This window comes from Cyprinodon tularosa, unplaced genomic scaffold, assembly GCF_016077235.1.
Source record: "Cyprinodon tularosa strain WSP-4 unplaced genomic scaffold, ASM1607723v1 ctg210, whole genome shotgun sequence".
In the NCBI taxonomy this organism is placed as follows: domain Eukaryota; kingdom Metazoa; phylum Chordata; class Actinopteri; order Cyprinodontiformes; family Cyprinodontidae; genus Cyprinodon; species Cyprinodon tularosa.
Genome location: NW_024038779.1, coordinates 2,373,424 through 2,398,010, shown reverse-complemented (window position 1 = coordinate 2,398,010; position 24,587 = coordinate 2,373,424). Strand labels below are relative to the sequence as shown.

The following is a 24,587-nucleotide window of genomic DNA, read 5'->3' as shown; positions in this document are numbered from 1 at the left end:
ACAAAATGCTGCTGAAGGAGCACAGATGCTGCAAGGATGTAGCTTCTGAAACACCAGCAAAAAAACGCATAAATATCTTATGTCCAGATCATAAAAACATTGAGCATATCTCAGAAAGAATCACTTTTCCTTTTACTGTTTAGCCATCAAACTAATCAAACTGCTGATTGCTTATACTGAGTTCCGACTGTGTGCTTGGTTGTTTCCTTTTTTGATACAATCCAACAGGTATACCTAATAGATAGGCTGGAGATTGTAGGCATAATGGTTTTGTTTTTATGGCTTCTCACAAAAAGTCTTGAGACCAAAATCACATCTTCACTGTTTAAATGACCTTCCAACAACCTCCCCATGCCTTGCCCATATATTTGGCCATACAGCAGCCATTTATTTTTTTCCCCCCTCTTACAGCCTCCTATCTTGCCCGAAGGACAATTCAAAAGGTCACCTCTCTCCTTCGGAGGAGGACAACAACACTTGCTGACGTGGCCTTATCTTTTTCGAATGCTGCAAGGCACTGCCTACTTTGACAATGGTACTTGTAATTCATTTCATTTGCTTCCTGGCCATCGGTCCTAAACTGCCTTCCTACACTTTTCATTTCTGTTTTGTACTCAATGGTCTGTTCCCAGAGGTGGGGATAATGGAGAAAACCAGTCCTAGCTCTTGCTTCATCTGAGACGATAAGAAAAAGTTAGAAGGAGAAACAACAGTGTTGCTAACGCTGTAGACAAACTGAAAGCATTTGGAAAAGGTTAAGCTTTCCCCCCGGCACTACACAGCCTAATTCAATACTTTCTTTTCTGCCACCTTTTAGCTGGATTTAGCATTTTAAATTAGGGCCTTGGAGGAATAAATACGTAAAACAAGGACATGGGATACAAATGACTAATATTCTTTCAAAGCTGCTTTCACTAAAGAGACTTCATGTAAAGGAAAAATGGTTTCCTGATGAAGTGAGTAATGTTCCTTTATTAACATTTTGAAACCAAAGACTAAGAAGATGTCATTAGAGGTTGATCTTTGGTCAGTGAAAAATGTCACAGCCAATATGGGGTGGTAGGCGGATTGTTTTAAAGAACTGAAAATGTCAATACCCTGCTTTGGTTTGGACGTTGTGTGGGAGACGGAGACTCCTTGATGGATAGGGGCGGCAATAATGAAAAATGATTTGAGTGGGAAAGACTGAGTGTGACAGAGGTTGAGTTGTGAATGATGGAAAGAGTAGAAGGGGGTGAAAATTAGATTAGGTTTGCTCTTCAGGTGGTTTGTCAGCCTTGGGAGTGGAATAACCAGCAGTCCTTCTGTTGCCTCATCCAGCACAGGTAGGCTGTGCTTTAAGAAGGAGGGAGATTCAGACATGGTGAAAAACCAGACGTGATCTGGACATTGTATTCCAAAAAAGTAAAAAAAACAAAACAATCCACTGGAATTTGTTTCCAAGTTTGAAGAGGTTTTGCTTCCCAACTACTTTTTTGGAATAACTATGACCTGAATGACTGAGAATCTTTACCAGCATCTGGACATTGTAACATCTTCTGTTTGTGGATTAGAAGCATTGCATTTCTAAAGGCTGTGTATATCTTTATGCCACACCCATAAGCATAATTCTGTTATTAGGCAAGAAGCCATAGATTTCCTCTCCCAGTAGAGCATCTTTTAGTGGGAAAGCAAACATTTCCAGTCATTTGATTTCAGGATAAGGCACTTTTGATCCTTAATTTGCAACAGCATCTAAGGATAATGTTCAAAGGAGCTCATCATTACAATTAGCTTTCTGTCTGTTTAAGGAACTTGGCTTTAGACAGCAGACTTTGACCCCAGTTAAATGGTGGTTCTGAAGTAAAGAGTTTATGCCTATATTTGACTTGTGGTTAGATGTTTTTTTTTATCCAATGTTTAAATAACGTAAAAAATAATTATCAGGGTTCATATGCCATCTGACAAGGTTAATAAAACTATGATATTTTATTTATGTTGATCTGGTCAGACTTATTTTTCATTTATTTGATCATGGATGGGCAACAACTACAAAAAAGCACCAAAAAACAAATCTCTAACAGAATAAACATGCACTGAACCAGATTTTAGCCTTTCTCAGTGTGAGAAATTCTGGAAAAACAAAATAGATCACAGAAAAGTGTTTTTAGGTTTCCTACACCTGTCCATCCATCTAGTTTGCATTAATTGGGAGGTTTGATCAATTGCTTTAAATTTCTTCAACGTTCAATTTCTAACACTTGAATGTTTATTTGGGTTAATTAACTGGGAGCATGTGCAGACAATATTTGCTCGAAAATGTTGTTAAATGAGTCTCTAACACTATCATTTCATGCCAGAGTTAATTGTAATTATCAATTTCTCTTAAGTTTTAAGTAGTATTGCATAGCCATTTTTATGCCCCGATACGATACCTGGCTGTGCAGTATTGGCTGATACTGATACTGTACCGATACCATCTGTTTGAAATTGATGTGTGTGTATATATGAAGAACTGCATACTACTTAAATGTAAAATAATTGCCATCATGACTATGTCAAGCTGCTGCCTACCTTTCTGAAGCAGGACAAAGACTAATACAAAGTGAATCCAGAAGAACATATTATTGCCTACCTGGAATGAGTGACAATAGTTGAATAAACCTTTGGCTCTCAAAATGGTATTGGTGCCGTATTTGTTGGTACTCGGCGATACGATACCACAATTTTAGTGCTGGATTGGGACCCCGCCCGGTACTGGTATTGGTTCAACACTAATTTTAAGGGCTCACTACATTAATAAAGTATCATTGTAGTAGCTCAGAGTTTATTTTTTCTTTATGTTTTCTTTGAAAAATGTTTTGGTGGCAGGAGGAGGATGGGAAACTTGACTGATAGGTTGATAATAATTTCCAAAGGTGCCAGGACTTGATATAAAAAAAAACTTTTTGAAAACATTTGATATGCTTAACTCAAAAGAATTTGTGAAGTTTCTCCATTAAAGCATTTTATGAGCATTAAAAAGAAAAAGAGTAGATTAGACATTTGCATATTACTAAAAAAGAAAGACACAATTCTATACTGCTTCCTGTTAAGAGGAAAGCATAAGCTGTTTTTTCTTTTTTTTTGCTGTTCAGTGTAAGGTCATCCTCTGACTCCCAGTTGGAACACTGTTATTATGTGCCATTGCTGTGAGTTTATTAAGTCTGTGTGATGTCCTATTATTGCTTTCCCCCCTTAAGAGATCTTCCATTAGAAAAGAAACATGTCTATTCTCTCCACAGGTTTCCTTTTATCAAAGTCTCCATCTATGTATCTTACATGCCTCCCAGCTACGTCCAATTATCCATAAGGTCAGACAAGCAAAAAAGAAAAAAAAAACACCCAAAAAACTAACAATCATTTAAACAAGAACTTTATTTTTCTTTTACTTTCTGTAGTAATGGCTAAAAACACATTAACAGCTGCTTTTAATGCATCTCTCCAAGTGTATTGAAAGCTCTTATTGCTCTGTGAACAATTTCACAGCATAACGAGGTAATTTTACATTTGTGAGACAGAGTGAGACCAAACATCATGGAAATGACAACACTAATGTGCCTTTCAGGCTCGCATCCAGAGCTCCGTTTACTCCCCTGTTCAGCATTTATTTATTTATTATGCAGTAATGCAGAAGGGTATTGCGGACAGCAACAAATAAACATCTAGTTTTGAGGGATGGGAAAGGGGGGTTATTGTTTAGGACCCTTGGAGATTGACTGTGAAATCGCAGGCGACCTCCACCAACAGTGCATGTGGCAGGCATGCGGCAAAAAAGATGAGCATCAAGGCTGGTGGACTGAGATCCAGCTGGAGTTTAGACAAACTGTAATGGAATAGCAAGCAGCTTCAAGGATGCTTCTTAAACCATAACACAGCTATTGATCCCATTATGTTCAAACCTTTGGTATTTCTTGTATTTTGTGTATGTGAGATTATTTGAACTCTGGCATTGGGTGTCAGAGGACCAAAGCTTTGCTAAGTAGCTTAAACCCTACAGGGAGAAGCTTGTGGAGGGGAAAAATTAAGAAAATAACACTTTTGCTTTTAAAGGGAAAACTTTAAAGGTAGGCTTCCATCATGACAGGCAGCAAAATGGTTTGGATTCATTTCCTTTTCCACTGTGCAGTTGTTGTTCAGGCTCTTCTGCTCTACCACTGCTAAATATTGGTCAGAACAGCCCTACCTTAGTATTGAAGCATAACTGCAGAGCATAATGCCAAAACTGCAGTTTTTATAGAAACACTCAAACTTGCTGATAATCAGTGAATTTGTGCTCTTGATGAGCTACTCCTGATTGTATTCTACCACCTTCATTTTGAGAGCATAAAAGGGTGTTCAGTGCTTTAAAGGCTCCTACAACAATGTGACTAAACCTTGAACAAAAGTAATAAATGTGATGATTCAGCGTAATGTCTCCCTTTAGCCTCATTTTTGCCCTATAGCAGCAGTCTGCATGGATCTTTGCAGGTCTTCTGTAACAGAGGTGGGTGTGGCTGAGGCAATAAAGAGAGCTTCTGCAAGATCTCTTTTCTATCTCTCTCTCCCCTACAGCTTTAAGCATGAGAAATACGATATAGAACTATGCATCAGGGAGTGTCTGATGATTTCAGATTTGTAAAAGTTTGGCCTGTTGATTCCCATTCTTCTTTAAATGCTATTATTAATAGCATTAAAATTATCCCTAGCCCTCCAACCATTATTAGATCTCAATAACCTGTATTGTGAGCAAATGGAATACCACATTGTGTGCAGAAGGTTTTCCTTTTAAAAACAAAGCCAAAAATTATCATAGGTAATACGTTGTATTCTGTCTTTAGCATTTTATAGTATCCATTTGCATCTTTAGAGTTGTTCTGTATTGACTAGAAAATGCAAAGTCCTACATTTCCTGAGGGATTACTGAAATACTGCCAACATCATCTAATTCCAGTACATTTCATAACCATCAAATAAAATAATGAAACAGAGCAGCTTTGCTGTATTTCACTCAGCCTTCCTGCCATCTAATAAAGTTGGCGTTCCGTTTATTTGCTCATCTCTACTGTACAAGATGGCCCTTTCTTGATTGCCACCTTTACGTGGTGAGGAGGGGTATTAGCGTGCTGATGATCCCAGAGGCTAAGTTGTCAGGGTCTTAAATGTCCACGGTCTCCCAAGACAAACACGCTCTGGGTGGTGAGTCATACAAAGAGCAGTGAAAGAAACCTTAAGGATGACCAAACTGAGATACCTACCTGTAGCTTCGGCAGGTAGAACGGAGCCTGGAACCCGGTATGGCGGTCAGGTTCTTACTCCTGAGAGCTATCTGGGGCCAAGCTCAAAGAAAAAATGCAAAGTTATTTCCCAGTGGGCTTACATGATCAACAAAAACTTAGACCAACCCCAAGACCTGATTAAGCTAAATGGCGACTTATGATTTTAGACATGAGCCAGAGCACACTTTAGTCAATAGCTAAAGCTAACAACACTTCTGTTTTGTTTAATATAGCACGAAAGAAACACATTCTTTAGTTTCCTCCTGTTACCCTAGGAGTTAGAGGTGTCTTTGCTGTCGCATATGGCCTTATTTATGTACTAACTCAGAATTTACAAAGAAATTCTCCAAAACAGCCACATCTGGCAGGGAACTTAATGGATAACTTACTGTGTCAGTTTATACTCTTAATGAAGTTAAAATAAAGATAAAACCCTTACTTATGGTTTAGCAGCCGTAATTTAACCACATCCATATGTTCTTTGCAGATAGAACATGAGTAGGATGGGGAGAATGGAGGGTTCCTTCAGTTTAGCCCTTCATCAGACACTAAAACAGAGCCAGCTTGTAGTGACAGTGTAAATGGAGGAATTCTGCAGTATAACATCTCTAGGTTAAATAAATGCTACATGAAATGGGAGTATCATCATAAGTTTTGACTTTTTCAGTAGCAATGTTTGAATTTCAATTTTCTCTATTTTCAGGGTTTGAATCTTCAGTGACTTTTCATTGTTTATTATTACAATACTAAATCAACTGTTAGATGTCAATGCAATTCTCAGTTGTGACATAGATATTGTGCATTTACTGATCTAGAGATTTAGGAGTTTTATGAGCTTGCAAACAGTCAATCAACATTAAAAGCTGAAAATCAGCTACATATTGTTACTAAAGACTTTCTTAATCCATTGCTAATCTAGCATCCAACATTGCATCACTGACCTTATCCTCATTGTTATTAAATGCCTATTTGTTACCTACTGTTATACAATGAGCTGGTCAAATTAAACATAATCTGCAAATATAGACAAATTGTTTCTGTTTTTATGTTCTGATCCATATATAATTAAAGCTAAAAGACTTTGTGCTTATATTTTACCATAATAATATATATAAAAATAAAAAGTCCCAACTAGAGCACTTTTTATGCTAACAGCTTTGAACCTTTTTTTGACCTTCCCTTTTTTTTTCACCCCTCCTTCTGTAATGCATCAGGGCTATGCAAACCCCACCTTCTACTTATCACCTTCATCTGCTGTGGCCTGCCACAGATAATGTCACCTACAAACTGTGACCAGGTTGTTGTCCAGCAGCTCTCCATATGAATTATGATGCACTGGACCAGTCCTAATCTTGTTATAGGGGTTCTTTTGCCCTTGGCTGGAGCATCAATGGATAGATGGAACTTTATCAGATTTTATGGTGCTTTGCTGTGTAATTCATAAAAGGTGCTGTACTGTGCTTTTGGGTCTCGAAGGGAGGCAAATATGTGAGAACTACACAGAGCAGTTGGATCTGATTTCTTTTCTGTCCTGGTTTATGAAACAATAAGGCATAGAAATCAGTGCAAAAGAGAATAAAAACAACCATAAAAATAGAGATGATTAAAGAAATATCCCACATTGAGCATTTAAAAGAGAACCATATGAAAGGATGTGATTAAAGAAATCTTACTTTTTATAACTGAATAAAAAGACCTTCATAGTTTTGTTGTTTTCTTGAGTCTGGTTCATTGCATCTCTCCTCCAGCAAGCACCCTGGAGAGGTATCCTGAAGATAACTGGACCAGGTTACCAAACCCTTTCAGGAGGCGGCTGTTGATACTGAGTTGAAGTGGCTCTACTCTGAGTTCTATAGATTGCATATCTATAGGTATGATAGAGAAAATCGAGTAGAATATAAACAAAGGGCCTACGCTTAAAGGCTTTTCCTCACATCACTACAAGAAGAAAAAACACCACCACCACAGATCTAACATTCAACTCAGACTTTTTACATCCAACAAATAATTTTCTTTGAAAATACTGGCGATCAGGCATATTTGCAGTGATTTTGCCAGTTATACAGTACTTCTGTGTACGTCACACACAACATTTTGAATACACGTTTTACAAATAGGGAAACTCAACACTGTATATCCTCTGCTTTACTGAAACTGGAAATTATGTAGGATTATGGCATAACAAGGTATCATGCTCTTCTGCTAAATACATATTTAGGTAAAAACAATGAAGTTTGCAATACAAATATACTTAAACACATTTGTGACTCTGTCTTTCTTCACCAATGAAAGTCTGTCAACTCCAGATTTTTATGAAGTTGTTAATGACTTTCCCAAATTCAAGGTAAAGCTAAATGAAGTGCCCCTTAGGTTAATATCTAGCCATTTATCTGTTGAACACGCTCCTCCCATGGTGGATCTCCTCATAAGTGATCCCTTGACCTTTGCAAGTTGCTCTTTATTTTCTTCACTTTATCAGCAATCTCTGTTTTTCCCGGGGTGCCTGCTAGTGACAAGAAGCTGAATTATTTCTTCCCTCATCTCTTGTCATAAGTGCCCTTTTGCAGGGCTCTGCAATTATGTTGCACTTCTATATGCACCCCAGAGAAAATCAAGCAGAATATAAACAAAATGCCCATGCTTAAAGGCCTTTCTTCACATCATTACCAGAAGAAATGTGTGGGCCTGAAATTAGCATGTTAATGTATATAAAGGTCCACTTGTTCCCTATAAACACACTTAGATTCAAACTGTATTTGTTGTACAAAGATTTCCTTTCTGTTGTATAACCACCTACTGTGTGCTTAATAATATTGTTGTTAGTTAGAAGGTGATGAAAAATGCCAACAAAGAAATTGCTTCAATGTGTAGGAAACTGAACTAAATGTTACCTTTCAAAAGTACTTTTGTAAAGTTGCAAACCCAACTTTTAAACAAATTTCTTTTGAATTTCAGTTGATAAACCAAAAAAAGGTAATGTGCAGTAGAGGGACAGATGAATATCTATACTTTTGAGTGTTAAGCTGTATTCGGCACCCATATTTCCAACCATCTTTTTCCTTTAATTACACTCATGGTGAGTTTCAGTGTTTAAGTAAGTCTATTAGTACATTTTCATCCAGAAACTTTGACTAACTTCTTTGTCCGTGCAGCAGAAGGTCTCCCCACACCATGATGTTGCCTTCACTATGTTTCACCATAGGGACAGTGGTTTGCGGTTTATGTCCAATGTTTGTTTTCTTCCTCACATACTGTTTTGCATTTCGGCCAATAAAAGAACACTTTGGTCTCTTCTGAAAAGAGAACCTTTTCCAACACTTTCCTCCAGATGGCTACAAGTTGGACTGCCAGACCCGTGGAGTGATTGTAATTAATATCTGTCGAATTGACAGCTCCCCTGCTTGAGCTGTTGACTGTTGCAGCTCCTCCAGTTATCATATGCTGCAATATTTCTATTGTCAAATATTTTACAGTGCTTAATGAAAAGTTTAGGACTTTGCATCCTATTGTTGAATATTCATTAAATGCGCTGAATATATATGCAGTATGCAGTGTGTTTTTTCTATTTATGAAATACACAATTTTATCAGAAATGATCAATTTTGCTCTTTTTTTGTGTTGGTCTGTCGCACAAACTTCCAATACAATACAGCATATAAAAGGGGTAAAGATTATTTTGTAAGGCTGTGTGGGAAAGAAAAGAAAGGTTGCTTGTGTTAAAACATTGAAAGAGAAATGAGCCCCTGTTGTACTTCGGCCTCAAGCTGTAGCAGAGAGCAGCATAATAGAAAAAACAAACCCTCACAAAAAAGAAAGTTTTATGTATTTTCAATTGATTTTAATCTCTTCAAGAAAAAAGAGAAGAAAACAAAGCCTCAGTTTTCAAGTGTAAAAACTTACGGGGGAAAAAATCATGCCATTGTTTTCTTAACGCTGCTTTTGAAGATTTTGCTGCATTTCTTACTTTTCTTTTTGAGGGGGGGGGGGGGTATTGTTGTTATTTTCATTGATCTGGGAAAGATGGAGTTTCTGCTGGTACAGCATCTTAATACAATTCCAGCCTTTTCCCACCACACAGAGGTGTATTCTATATACCTTAAGTACATTAAAGTTATTGAAATCAATTCCATGTACGGTATATCCTTGACACTTCAGCACCTTTCCATTTCAGTAGGAGGAACAATCTGTGCTTGTGCTATTTCTCTAGTTGTTATTTTTATAATTTGTACAGTACAAGCAAACATAACTGATTTATTTTATTCAAACAATATAACATCATTTCAATTGGATGAATGTTGTTTAGTCTAGACTGTTTATAGTTACATTCACAGCCTTATGCAAATAGATAATTCTCCCCTATTTCAACCCCTTTGTTTTTTCAGATATTTAGCTTAAATGATGAAGTCAGAATAATGCCAAGGGTGTAGACATGTATTAAATACCTATACCAGCAGTTTACATCCACATGCATTTTAAATGTTCTATTCGTACAGATCCAATAGCATGATTCCCCCCAACATATCACAAGTACTAGTGCAGGCTCTTTTTCTGTGCTTGGTGCATTCTTTTTATAGGCCTGTAGATTCTCCCCTATTCGCATGTTGACCTAATTTTTATGCTGTTGTCAACTTTTGTCACTTTGGGGAGGGAACCAGCCTGAGAAAGTAAACTGTCTGCGATTGGTATTATGGCAGTAGCCAAATTGATATGTGTAGTTTAGTTCTATATTATCAATCTGGGATGACTGCTGTTCAGTCAGTGCGTGAAAGGGAGGTATGTTTAGTACAATACTCTGAGCTGATTGAGTGATGTGCCAGCTAGTACCTACCATCCATAATGTGCTTTTAGCCAATCGCAGCAGCAAATTGCGAAGTTTCAGATGCACGCCACGAATGACAGGTGGGACATGTTTACTGAAATGTTGACCATTATTAGACGTTTACGGAGAAGTCTTTATGACATTGTGCAACGATTTTTGCAGAAGTTGCTAGACAAACCTGTGCATCAAAGGCGTTCTAAGCAACACAAAGTTGATTTTTGAACATTGTCAACCCGCTAATGAAAATAACTTTGCAAGGACGATTGATGGATGTGCCGGTCATGCTTTCGACAATTGGAGAGAAAAGAGGTGGACTTTAGGGAAATTAAAAGAGGCCAAAAACCAGATGACAGGTGAAGCATATTTTTCTACTAAAAGGATGAAGTTTAGGAGGAAGTTTACTCCAAGGTCCAATAATAAACAGCGGCCAAAGCCACCAGCACAAGCCAATAAATCCAGAGAAACCACCGCTCGCTGACTCTCCCTACCTCTAGCGTAGCCATATTTGTAATGCCCCACCAAGGCCCTTCTGACTGTCATAATTCCTAGATGTCCCGCCCCAAAAAACACTGCTGGCATGTCATTGGTGTGACTTGGTTGTTGGTTGTTACGAGGAGGATCTATTAGCGGGAGTCTTTCAAGATGGATTTGTTGTGACACTGAACTCAGATCTTGCAACAATCCACCTTGCAGCACAAGGTTATGTGATTGGCTCTTTTAGAGGAAATCCCGCCTCTTGAGACAGTCTGGTTTTCTTTCCAGTTGCGCTTCATAATGCGAGCAAAGCATCTTCAGGCTAACTGCTGGACTGGTTCAGACTGTGATACTGGAATAATTGAACAGGACTTTCGTAATCTTAGGACCCCAGTACATAAAGACTAATTTAATTTTTTGTGTAATGAATAAATGTAAATTAAGCATAACGTAATTCACTTTAATTATACTTTATAACTTTGTTTTTTAAATGTCCATGACCTTAACTTTTAAATGCCTGTGATTTTATATAACTCTCAGGTATATTCTAGATTTAGAAAAGACTATTCCTATGAGCTGAAATTAACTAAGAGAAATTATAGACATAATTCAGGAAAGCGTAATAATTGTATGAGTAGTGATTAATAACTAATATTAGCAAACAGTTTATGATTTATGCCTTTTGCATTGAATTGAATTGAACTGAATTAGGGTCAAAATAAACATGAAATATAAAGTATGATGTCTTCAGCCCTTTTTATGACCACCTTTAAAACTATAGAAGGCAGGAGAGGAGTCAGGTTCTGACCAATCAAATTAAGGGGGATAAATTAAAAAGTATCTGGGTCAAGTGAAGAGACGAATCTCAAGACAAAAACGCTTTAAATACATTTCACAGTTTAGCTTTGACTCAATGGCTCTCCCCGGTGCTCTTTAGTTAATCGTTTTTATAGTCTGGGATCAAGGGTCCTATATCTTAACGTCTTCATCATACTGATTGTCCTGTTAGTGCTAAAAGAGGTAAATGGTGTTTGGGCAGCAGGTCGTGCTGGATTTCTTGTTCCTGCTTGATAGTTCTGCTGTCTACTCCTTCACACAGAGTGAGTGAACACATTCAGAAGTTTACTGAGAGCTCTTTTGTCTAAAAGCTTCCCAGTTTATCCGTGTAGACCGTGTGGGCTGCAGAAAGACAAAAAGAAGTGTGGCTGATATGTCACCATTCACATGCTGTTACATCTAAGGGAAAATTAATGTCTTTAGGACACCTGGCGCCAATGCCGTGACTGTCTGCTTCTCCCAGGCTCATTTCTGACTGAGAACAGAAAGACCTTGGAGTACAAAGACAACAGACTTGATTATGTGAGTACACAGGAAGGTCTCCAAACATTGTCGTGCTAATCACGTTAGTGGGCACAGAGTCGAGGCAGGACAGATGCTTGGCAAAGGGCAATAGGGTTATGTTGTGCTGATTAGAGGAGGCTTGCGGAGGGAAGGAGGGCTTTGAATCTCGTCTCCTACCTCGGCGTCACCTTGCAGAGGTATACTCGTCTGTCACTTTCCTCTTCCTGCTCAGTCTGTCACTTCTTCCTCATCTCTCACCCAATGTCTGTATTCAAGAGCCAGCGCCTTATTGAGAAGCGATTTTTGTCCCGTCGTTCTGCAGCCAGTTTTCATTCTCCCTTTAGTCAACCGCCGACTTTGCAGTCAGTTGTCAGCTGATGGTTTCCATTTTTCTCTTAGTGATTTACTGCTTAAGGGTTTTAAACACAAATTTACTGCAGTGTGGTGTTTGGTTTTGTTTGCAGAAGGAAAAAAAAGCCAGGATGGCTCATTTGCAAACCTCTTTCAATTATGTCGAAGTCAAAGAACAGCTGAGCCAATATTAGCAATGGAAGTGTTCACAGAATGAACTTTGATGGTCAAACACTTCTAGATAATTCATATCATAGAAATTGTTTGTGTCAAACTCTTGAGGTACAGTTGTAAAGCTCACAGATGAACAGACCATCTGTCCACAAGAAAATCAGCCATTAGAGATAACATCAAAGATTTTGGCTGCCTTTATTTGTCATTAAAAATGATCTACAAACAAGTTAACTTGCTGACTTTTTTAACTTTTTCAAGTCATGCTTCCTTTTGGCAAGTACAAGAATATTAGCATGTTTTCAGTTTGCAATGAAGTTAATTCTAATAAAACAAAAGTATTTGGGATAAAAACAACTTGACCAAACAACCTTTCTTAAATTTGTGAAGAATATATGACTTTTTGAAACCATTGGTAACAGCATTAACATTAATGCATTGTATTTGGAATTTATGCTGATATAATGATATAATGTTATACACAATTTAGAGTAGAAGATAATATTTTCAAGGTTAAGTAGAACATCATAAAGACCAAGAAAAACATATAGAATTACTTTTCAGAAAATGTTTACAGAAGGGTTAGATAATAAAGCAACATCTCAAAGACCACTGTTACCTTCAGGATCTGTTCAATATGGCAAAGCAGAGAAATTCAGAAAGCTTTATAGAATGTTGCCCTTCTTGTGTCAATCGCCACAAATTCAGAGTTGATTTTTTTATATCAAAAAAATAAAGTATTAAGTTCCCACGACAGAGATACTTTCCATTGTATTCAGAATATAATACAATCGCTTTGACAGCCACATTATGTATTCACACCTTCTCACAATTCATTTACGTCTCCTGGTCTCTTTTAGGATCCTACATGTTGGTGAACTCTTCTCAGCATGCTGCCGGCCATCGAGCGCAGCTGCTGCTGCAGACGCTAAGTGAAAACGACACACACTGCGTCCAGTTCAGTTACTTCCTGTACAGCCGAGATGGTCACAGTCCCGGGGCCCTGCGAGCATACGTGCGAGTGAATGGTGGTCCACTTGGAAGTCCGGTGTGGAACACCTCAGGGTCTCATGGCAAACAGTGGCACCAGGTGGAGCTGGCAGTAAGCACCTTCTGGCCCAGTGAATACCAGGTATGAAGTTTGTGGATTTTTTAAATGATGAATAGCTGACATTTCTCTGGGCTTAGATTGGTCATTGACTAAACATATGCAGACCTAGTGACCAGAATCATGTAGAGCTGAATAATATAACATGCTAAAGCTCTCTTGATCACTTCTTATTTTAGCCTCAAGGTGAAACTCATGTTAATTACTTGCATTTGCAATTTAATTAGCAGTGATTCCCCTGCGAATACAGTCATTGTTAACGCTTGAGGTCCTTAAGCAGATGTGACATGGGAATCTCTGGTAAAGATTGTGCCCAGCTGCATCTAACCATCTGCATGGCATGTCATCACGTACTGTTCTCAGACCCAGACTACCATGCTTTGTGGGTGTCTGATGTGGCGGTAGATAACTTGGGTATGTGAGCGGGAGGGTTATCCATTTATTAATCCAATTTCTTCTTTCTGCAAACTCTGCTAAGCTGTCAGAAAGCTATTAAGGTTGAGTTACATGCATTTTATCAAGAACTGTCAATCCCCCTGACTTAATTAAATTCAATTCAGCCAAGTATGTTGTGACCTTGACTATGTAAATAGTAGTCCTCAGCACTGTATGTACCTGGGGGCAGAAGCATTTGAAAGCTTTTCAGCCAGCATCATCCAATCTTAATTCAACTGCTGTAAATAGCAAGGGACATGATCCGGCCTTAAGCATGCCTTGGTCTTCACAGGGATATGTTCTTCTGGACTTTTTTTGCATTATTATGTTTAAGACATTTACAACAATGTCTGATTGCACTTAAGAAGTCTTAGAAATGTTGCTAAGTTTATACAACACCCTCCAAACTTTGGCCCATGTGATGAGGATTTGTAGAAAAAGTCAAAGTAAATTTATTTCATCTGTTGTCGGTAAAAGATTAATATTTTTAAGTAGGAGAACACTTTTTCAGTCGAGTTAAAATTTCATATTATGAAACCGTTTTTCACAAGATCGCCAGGGGCATGATTGGATGCACTTCTACAATGATTAAAATTATATATCACTGAAGTTTCTTTATTTATATTTTCAGGTAATCCAAATGAAGAGAAACTGCTCATTAGTATTCTGTTATTATTATGTGTCCCTAGGACATAAACATGGAGGTTTTATTGAGAATAAAAAGTCAAACACCAAAGAGCATATTCTTTAAACTTTTGAGTACTTAGAGTCAGTGAAAAAGCAGGAAAACAAATCTGGAAACCGTGCCAATTTGCAAAGTTAATATCCTGAATTTATCTGGTCAACACTCACAGTGAGGATGATGAAAAACATTCTCCATAGCTCGCTGTTGGAAAACCACGGCAAATATTGGTGTGTTGGTGTCAAAAAGTTCCATAAGAACCATTAGAGGCAAGCTACATGATAACTAGCTCTTTGGGAGGCTAGCCATATAAAACTCCATTCTGAACCATCAGATATATAAACATTTAAAGTTTAATAATAATAATAATTGAACTTTATTGATCTCATACTGGAGAAATTCACCACTGCATTTAATCCATCCCCATGGGGAGCAGTGGGCTGCCATTGTGTGGCGCCCGGGAAGCAGTGTGGGTTAAGGGTCTTGCTCAGGGACCCAGAGTGCAGGCTGTGGGAATCAAACCACTTCCAACTTTCTCAGAACACAAGCGGACTGTTCTAACCACTAGACCAACACTCCCTTCCTAAATATACAGACATTGTTTTAGACAGATATGACTAAGATTTAGTTTTCTTGGCGACAAATGTCCCAGAATGAGTAAGTTGTGATAAACTTAACACATAAAAGCAACCTTTAAGTAGCTACAGTACGTTTGTGATGTTGTTAGCCTTTTGCTAACAATGAAACATTATAGGCTGAATGATCTACAGAGACCATGCAAAGAAAAATTCTGCCATATACCTTAAACCATGTGGGATATTAAAATAAAAAAGGAAATATTATCAAATGTAATGGAATAATACTCATAGCTCTCATTGTTAAAATTAATAAGTGTATAGCTATAATTGCACGTGTATATTCTGATAGAGCAATTTTACCTAAAAGTGAATAAGCAGATTAGGAGGAAATGACAGGAAGAAAAATTGAAAGCAAACAAACTGAATAAGTTTTCACTTCCAAGGAACAGCCACTGGAGCATGATGTAAGACTGCTGGAAGAGAAACACATGTGGAGACATGCTGACTGTATTGTAAACTGATACCAATCAACATTCCAATATGTTTACTTTCTTTAACCTTTTCCATGTTTTCCAACCAAACCGGTTGACTGTTTTTTTTTCTGTAATTTAATCCTTTCTTATTCAACAATAGCATCTAATGAAGCTTTGTGGAAATGTTCTGAAGTTTATCGGGACAACGTTTAGTAAAACAGAATTATGTAAGCAATATAATGTTCCTGCAGGCTAGTTTGCCTCCTCTGACTGACACACATAGTTATTAGCTATTTCTGATTAGCTATTATGGAGCCAAGCACCTGTAATTGTTTGTGAGGGTGCACTTGTGCATGTAAAGTTTATCCATAGAAAAAATGCTCAATAGTGGTTGTGGAGAGCCGAAGAGGCGCACCCCCCAGAGCACTGAGTCCAGCGCCGGGAGATAATAGCGTGTTTAAGAAAAACGCCAGATACAGCACTGGGACTTGATCAACAGCCAATACTGTACCGTGACGTCACAAACCGGTAGGTGGCAGTAGTGTTCTTTGACAAACATGGATACCTCCAGTAAAGCACAGTCAAATGAAATTACTCTTAATTAAAAACACTTATAATTTATTGAACAGTACTGTATGTAATAATTTCATATTTAAAGTATTTTCAGAAGTTCAAATTCTGAATATGACCGGACTTTTCCTTTAAATAATCTGTACTATATGTTTAAAAGTACAGTCACTCCAAACATACAAATTATTAACAGCAGCTTGCTTTAGTTCAGGCCCCTGGCCAGCAGTGTCCAGTAACAAGGAGGGGAGGGGCAACACCAGGCTGCTCTATATTCCATACAGCTAGAGAAAAGTCAAGGCTCTCCTACAATTTCTATTACATGAAAACAAGAGTTTTTCATAACCTGGCTCAAATAACATCATTCAGCTGACATAGAATAACCTAGAAAATTATTGAAAGTAAAAGTATGCTCTAGCTTTTGGGGTAAGTTAAATATGTATTAAAGGGTTTAGAATGTTGTGTTCTGTTGGTAGCTTTTGGATTTTAAAGCTTGTTCCTGGAAATTGTCCCTCATAGAATGTCGTCCTAAATATAAATATAAACTAAAGCTGTAAATGTATTGCATAGGAACATAAATTATAACATTAAAACCGATGCTTTTTGTATAAATTGTTACTCTAAAGTCCTCTTAATGTATATATATATATATATTTATATATATATATTTATATATATATTCCCTGTGTCTCTGGAGTGGTCCACTGTGTGATCTTTCCAAAAAAGACTCACTGATTCTCATTGCCCACCACTTTGTTCTGTGAACCAATGTAGTAGAAATGTCATAAATACGCTGATCAAACTTCCTAAGCTGCTTTGTTCTTTCCGTCCAAGTGGCCCCATTTTCTTTTACTCTCTGTGGATTTGGGTGCTTATTCACATCACAGTAAACAGTGATCCTTATACAGTACAGCGGTATTCATAGCCCTTGAACCTTTCACATTTTGTCATGTTACTATGTTTGACTAGAGCACTCCTATGTTGCTGTGTCCCTGTATGGCTTATTCCCAGCTGTTTCTTAGATTTCATGATGTTATTTTTCCCTTCACTAATGTAATCAGTGAACTTTTCAGGTTTTCACAGAGTATTTGTACCTTTACTGTATTAAAATTACACTCAGGTTTGACTCTATTTACTTATTAGGTGACTCCCCAGAATGCTTTACTTTTTGTGAATGTGGAAATGTGGATATTTGTGTTAAATCTTATGATGAGCGGAAGCACAAAGCAGAATCATGGTTCAAATAGGCTGATGAGGAGGAGGAGAAAGAAGAAGACTGACCGAAAAATTGGTATTGACTACAGAGTCTTTTAATAGAACGGCTTAAAAAGGTAATAGTCTGGCTTTTATCTCATGTTGTGGAAAACATGCTGTTTAAATTGATTGGATTAAATTTCTTAATATTGGGGATTTGATATCAAGAATTGGCAACATTAGTGCAAATGTATCCTAATGTGATACCGGTGGGATTACATGTCAGTTTCACTCGGCTGACCTCATATTGCTTTTGAGCACAAAGGGAGCAAAACAAGCTGCCCCTGCAAAGGCACGTATACCATGGCTTACATTGCTAATCCCTCAGCAGTCAAAAGACCTCATCACTGTGGAATGACAGTGAGGCTCGTCTTGCCACTGCTTTCCTCTGCACAGACAAAACAGATGAAAGAGAATAAAGTTGGATGTTTCTTTAGTGCTGGGCATCCCCTCGCCTTAACCCATAAACGACATGTAGTCAAAAGATGAAAAGAACAAATATCTTAAAGCCTGCTTCGCTTCAGAGCTTCAAAACGATTCCTTTAAAAGAGTTTACTGCAATTCTGATTTAATTATTTGAGCTGGCATTCACTTGACTTTACTTTAGTTTTGGTAAATTATCCAACATTTAACACAGGAAACAGAAAAAGAAACAACAATAAACAAACAAACCCACAATTTACCAAAAAAGGAAAAGGCTGAAGCAAAGCTTATGCTTGCCTAACCTGTTTTATACTTACAGCATTTACTACCTACCAGGCTCTTCATAGTACATATATAAATATTCCAATCTACATAACAACATAGGATTTTATCATTTTACATTTTAAAGCTCTTTTAAATACCACCAAGAAAATTACTTGAAATTAGCATTCAATTCATTCCACAGTTTTACACCAATAACTGAAACACACCTGGACTTTATCTTGCTCTTTTCTTTAGCACATTCAAATATAAACGTACCTCACAAATCATTTTTATTCTCTCCTAACTTGAATAATTTCTGAATACCAGAAGGAAGACTTTTGTTCACTGCTTTATGCATAATTTCCAGTATTTTTATATAAACAATATCTTAAAATTTTAATTGAATTCTATCAGTTGTTTATCAGTTGGTTCACAGTATCCCACCTTATTAATAAGCCTTATAGCTTTTTTTTTTGCAACTTAACTAACCCATCAATAATTGTTTGCTTGCATTTCCCCATACTTCTGAACAATATGACAAATAAGGCATGGCCAAAGAGGAATACATAGTATGCAGGCCTTTGATATTTATTAAATCTTTTATTTTAAACAATATTCCAATAGTTTTTGCAACTTTATTTCTAGTATATTATATGTGAGGTTTCCCACTACGTTTATTGTCTATAATAACCCCTAAAAAATTGGTCTCATAAACTCTTTCAATTTCAATTCCATTTGTACATCATTTTACATTGTTATGGACCAGATTACCAGAGAATACCATAAATTTAGTTTTTTCATTAATTTAACGACAAATTATTGTAATCAAACCATGTTTTCAACTTAGCTAACTCTTTTTCTACCGTTTTTATTATTTCATCCATATTTTTTCCAGAAAAAAAGAAATTTGTATCAGGTTTGTATCGTTATCTGATAGTCCAAAGTAGAGAGAATATGCACATCCACAGAGTGTAATCCGGTAAGCTACAACCAAAGTATAGATATCCTGTCTTCGCAGCCTAATTTTCAATATAAAATGGTTTGTATCTACAGTAGAAGAATTTCCATTTGGTAATCGCATTTCTCTGAAAAAATCTAATCGCTAGTAGAGTCTCACTCACAACTCCAACAAAAGATTCACAACACTCCAAATCAATTTCAGCATAATAGATATTTATCCTATTTTAGGGTCATAATGTAAAGTAATGATTAAATAACGAGAGTTTCTTTGAAAAGATTCCCAGTTTGACACGACAATGATAGTTAAGACGAAGAAGTGTTTTACACTTCTTGTCCTGTATAAAGAATGATTGCAAACTTCACAAACGTCCTTTCGGACTTAAAGAAAGTGTTTTCCTCCTCCTTGAGCTTTCCGCTATTGGCCCCAAACATATTTGCAACCATAGATATCTGCAGGACTGACATCCCATAACAACTGAGAAGCTCTGGTAGAACTTGTATCATTAGGGACTTGCATTTTCCCACAACATTCTTAATGTAAAGAGAAATGCTGCAAAAGAGTCTTATTTGATTAATTTACACACAATGACAACGGTCCTTTTTGTATATATTGCACACAACTATGTGGTGGCTCTGGAATTGAGCAGCTCTATCATCACTGCTTGGCACTGAATGCCCTGGAGAAGCAGGGAAAACAGCACAGAAAGGAACACAGAGGGTGTTTATTTTTTTTTTTGGATCATACCCCTGCTGACACCTTCTAGATATTTTTAACACTCTAATTGGAGCCTTCATGCTACATTAGTATGGGGGAAATTTCTGATTTAAATGTGTTCTCTCTGTACTTTTCAAGTGGAGAAAGTCATATATTTAGAGTCACCATATTGAAAAATCTTTAGTACCTCTAATCACATTTGAGGTCTAACATACATGATATAATAATGTGAAAGATTAGTTATGTTCATCATAACACAGGGGTCGGGAACCTTTTTGACTCTGAGAGCCATGAGATCACAATATCTGAAAATGTATGTCAGTGAAACCGATACAATATATTTTAAGACTGAATTCAATTTAATGTGTGTAATAAGCCTTTTAATTAGTTCTTTTAAATGATGTTGTTATAATACCATTAATGCAACTTCTGGTGCTGCGTGGTTTTGCTGAACTGAACTGCGACAAATTGCTTACGTCTGTTGACTCATCCAAAGCCAGGGAAAAGAACGGCAGTACATTTATGTCTTTGCCATCATGATGGTACAATCATTAACAGTTCTGGCTGACAGATGCATGTTTTGTATCCGTTTGATTGTTATGTCTTTGCTGGGAAGATCATCAAAAAGCTCATTGGCTGCATCCAGCATTAACCTTTTAGGATACTCGCCATCTATGAATGGGATTCCTTTCCTCACTATTGTTAAAGATCCAACCAAACTACTGAAATTATAGTCACCTTGCTGTGTCCATATGTTGTATTGCTGCTGGCTAGCATTATTTATCAATTCGAATGATTACTTTCGAATGTAATTATTCATTCCATTCGACCTGAAATGTATAAAACATTTCATCTCTTATTCTTTTCACCATTTTCTTCTTCGAAGGGTTAGCTTTGTTTACCTAGCAATGGCCAATGTAGGCCATTGTTAGGTAAACAGGTAAATTACAGGTAACAGGTAAACCTGTTATTATCCAATTAAAATAATGGACAAATGCCCCTGCAGCCCTAAATAGGACGTGAGCAGGATGGATTAAAACAAGTGATAATATTTTATGTTTTATCTGAAAAGCCGAAATCTGCAAGCCAGAAGCAATCCTCAAAAGAGCCACACCTGGCTCCCGACACCTTTCATAACAAATTTGAGTACTGTAGACCCTTATGCCAAAGTAAGAGTTTCTCTTCTATTGACATGCTTATGAAGCAGAGGTGAAAATATCGACTTGGCTTAGATCTATTTGTATAAAGAAAAAAAATCCTTCTCCTTTCTGTCTAGCCTCCATTCTCTGATCCACCTAATTAAGTCAAGAGGAACCATTTTCCTTAAGTCATATAACGCTAGGCTTCCAATGGGCCAGGCTAATCATTGGTTGTAGATTATGACCCCTGACCTCATGGCACATGTAGACATCTGACCTCTACATGTGCCATGTAGAGGATAATGCAAAAAATGTGCACGATGGGATGTTTTGGCCTGCATGCATAACACTGGGCATCCCTTACACATCCTGACCCCAAGCTGGTAGTAGTATACACTTACCTTCGGGAGGGACAACACAGATGGTTGGAGACTGATGGAATGGTGGAGGTAAAAACAGAATGAAAACAGTTAGAGACAGCAAACAGATTGAAACTGGGATGGAAGTTTGTCTTCCAGCAGGACAAACACCTGAAACACAATAATGTCCCAAATGCTTGGATCAAAGGGAGTTGGTAGACTTTCCACATGAGTAGAATGAATCCAGAAGAGCATGCATTACTTAATAAAATGGTCTTTTAATCAAAGTTTTTTTTTTTCTCCTTCTTTGTATCAGGATTTATCACAGGCCATAGTTACTTGCCTCCAGCACATAGTTACAAAATGTCAGCGTAGCTTTTTGTAATGCACAGATACAGATGGGAAATAAAGCTCACTGAGGTTTGTTTTAAGATTTTGGCTGAAATTAAATACTGTTTATGGAGCACACAGTCGCTGTTCATGTCTTGAAATTGTCATTGTGAAATGTAATTAAAAAGAGCCTGCAGAAATGCTCTGATAATCACCAAAACTAAGAGGATTAGATGTTGAAAATAAAGCAATGATATTATCCCGATCTTATATGTTTACAGTACCTTCCTGTGGATTAAAAAAATTATTCACTTGATTACTTTCACCATAGGTTCTTTGCAACGTTATCACTTAATCTAGACTTTATTTTTTTTCCCAACACAGCTATATAATATTTGAAAGAAATTTATTTCTAAATAATATGCTTTCTTAGTCACATTTTTTATGTTATACTCACATGCATCAGTCACCCATGACACTTCTGAGAATGGGAGATCACCTTGAGGCATCTCAACAGAGGGTGTCCTGTGAGACCCATGTACACTGCTGTATTTCTCAATGCGTCTTATTGGTAGAAGTGTTTGCAATACCTGGAGAACCCTGTTATCAAATATTAAAGATGTTATCCAGCCCTCCTAGACGGCCGACTCGAGCCGGAGACATCCTTCCCTCACCTCGTCTCTTTTCCTTTTACTTATTCATCTCTTCTTTCAAATGTCAGAAACTTTGCAGCTTTTTGCTTCTTCTGACTTCCAAAAACCGGCTCTCATATTTTTCTTACCCTCTATTTTATTTATTCTTGCTTTTAGTCATACATCACTGTTCAAGGTAACTGTTGCTGTGGGTTGAGTTACCTTCTTCGTGCTGGTAATGAAATTATCATTTTAGAGTTCAATATACAGTCAGTCTGGACTCCTTAGAAGTAGCAGTGTACAAATTCTCTCTGTCCCTCTGCTCATACATCTCTAAGTCCTTTTAGTGAGATAAAAAAAAGTGTTGGAGTTACCTGAATTTCTTCTAGCTGTATGGAATAAAGAGTAACAGAGATGTTGTCTGCCAGCTGACTGAAATACAGCTTCTACACTTTTCCCTTTGCTTTGAAGAAGACTTGTTCTTTGAGTCATATGTAAGACTTGGCAAAGGAAGTAAAGGAGTTCCACTCAACAGTCTTAGCAAAGAAAATGACTTATAAACACAGAGCTTTCAAGAGACAGGTCAGTACTGTATTGCAGCTGACTGCAGAATGGCTCCTTGAGCCAATATAGTGCTTTGGAAAGGTTCACTTTTATTAGAGTAAATCATCAAACCTGAACTTGATAATGTTAAACAGAGAAGAGATTTTATTGGATGAAAGAAAGAAAAGGCATTAAAAAACAGAATTATTGAGTAGTCAAATCTGGAATTGGAAAAACTACACTGATAAAATATTGTTTGTCTCCTCTCCCAAAATTGTTTAGCAGCTAGTTTAACCCTTTGGACCATGTTGTAATTCTCAAACAGTTCTTATGCATCTTTTATCTGCTAACCCGGGATCTACATCCAGCTGCAGGTCTACACTATAATGATATGAGCTGTGTGTTAAAAAAAAGACAAAAACCAAAAAACCCACAGACTTTAAAGACTGAACAGAAGACTCTTCCTCAGACCAATCCATTGTGACAAAAAGATTAGTTTTGGTCACTTTTGTTATTATGCATTCGAATTTGTGTCTGATTGTAGGGCCTGTAGCTTCACAGTATTCAAAGTTTGCCTGCTGCCATAACTTCAGCAAGGACACAGAGTCTAAGTAGCAGTCCAGAAAGATAAAAAGAATGGAGGACATGGACTGACACTTTACTCCTTCAGATCTCACATTGGCTTCACCTGACCACAAGAATGCTATTTCACTTGGAGCAATTACTTTTGTGACTTTTAGCCCAGTTTCTAAGAGAGATGGGCTTCACTGTCACTTTCCTGCTCTCCAACAACAGTTACTTTTTAAACACTGACTGCTTCTCAAGTACTTATGGGAAGACAAAATGGAAACTGGTCAGGCTCTAAGGAGTACAATAGGAGCACAGATGGATCTACAGGCTTTTCTGTTTAATACTGGTTGCAGTTCTCATGTGACTCCAGGAATCAGGCTCCCAGACAGAAATCTTCTATCTAATTGAACAGGCCTTAATATAATCCCTTAGAACCTAAGAGAAATATATTAAATGTGATGAAACAAGATTAAACCTATTAGGGCAAAGATTCTTAAGGTATGTTTGACACTTAAGGATCATACCTGCATCTCACCTACAGTAACCAACCAACACAATACTCATGAAGAAACATGGCAGTGGCAACATTATGGACTGAAATAACTTGCCCCTGACTCATCTTGGTGGATGAGTCTTCAAAGCCTTCTGGTATCTGCCATGGACCGAGGAGAAAACTAAATTAAGAAACAAACGGCGTCAACAGAAGAAAACAACAGTGGACTAAATCTGATTCTTGATAACCTGTTGGGTCTCCTGCAGATGATATCAGATTATCTCCCAGGCTGATAGACCTGGAGAAATTTTTTTTCCCTGCTTTGAACTAATTATTAAAAAAGAAGGTGCGGTTTTTCCTAACCGCTAAACGGGGAAGTCAAAGTTGGAAATGAAAGACTAAGGGGTTAATTTGTGCTGCTGCCATCAATGCCATCAACACCCTTGTTTATAGATGCTGGAGATCGACCTGATTTCCAGTGTAGTCCTATTTCTCTGAGTGTGACTTGCTGGATGTGCTCTCTTCATCCTCTGACATGGGAGTTGGCTCGGAGCTTGTCTGCCTGGCTGTGTGTTTCCTGGATGGGGCCTCCTTTTACAGCTGCTTTTTGTATCTCTGCTTCTGTCTCCT

General features: G+C 37.5%; 1 protein-coding gene across 1 annotated transcript in view; it reads left to right on the top strand.

The window, feature by feature from the left end:
* Positions 1 to 24,587, top strand: part of ptprub (protein tyrosine phosphatase receptor type Ub) — a 270,284-nt gene that overhangs the window by 127,712 nt on the left and 117,985 nt on the right. Inside the window, 1 exon segment of the mRNA XM_038285405.1 lies at positions 13,293 to 13,564. Coding sequence (XP_038141333.1) covers positions 13,293 to 13,564 — 272 coding nt within the window.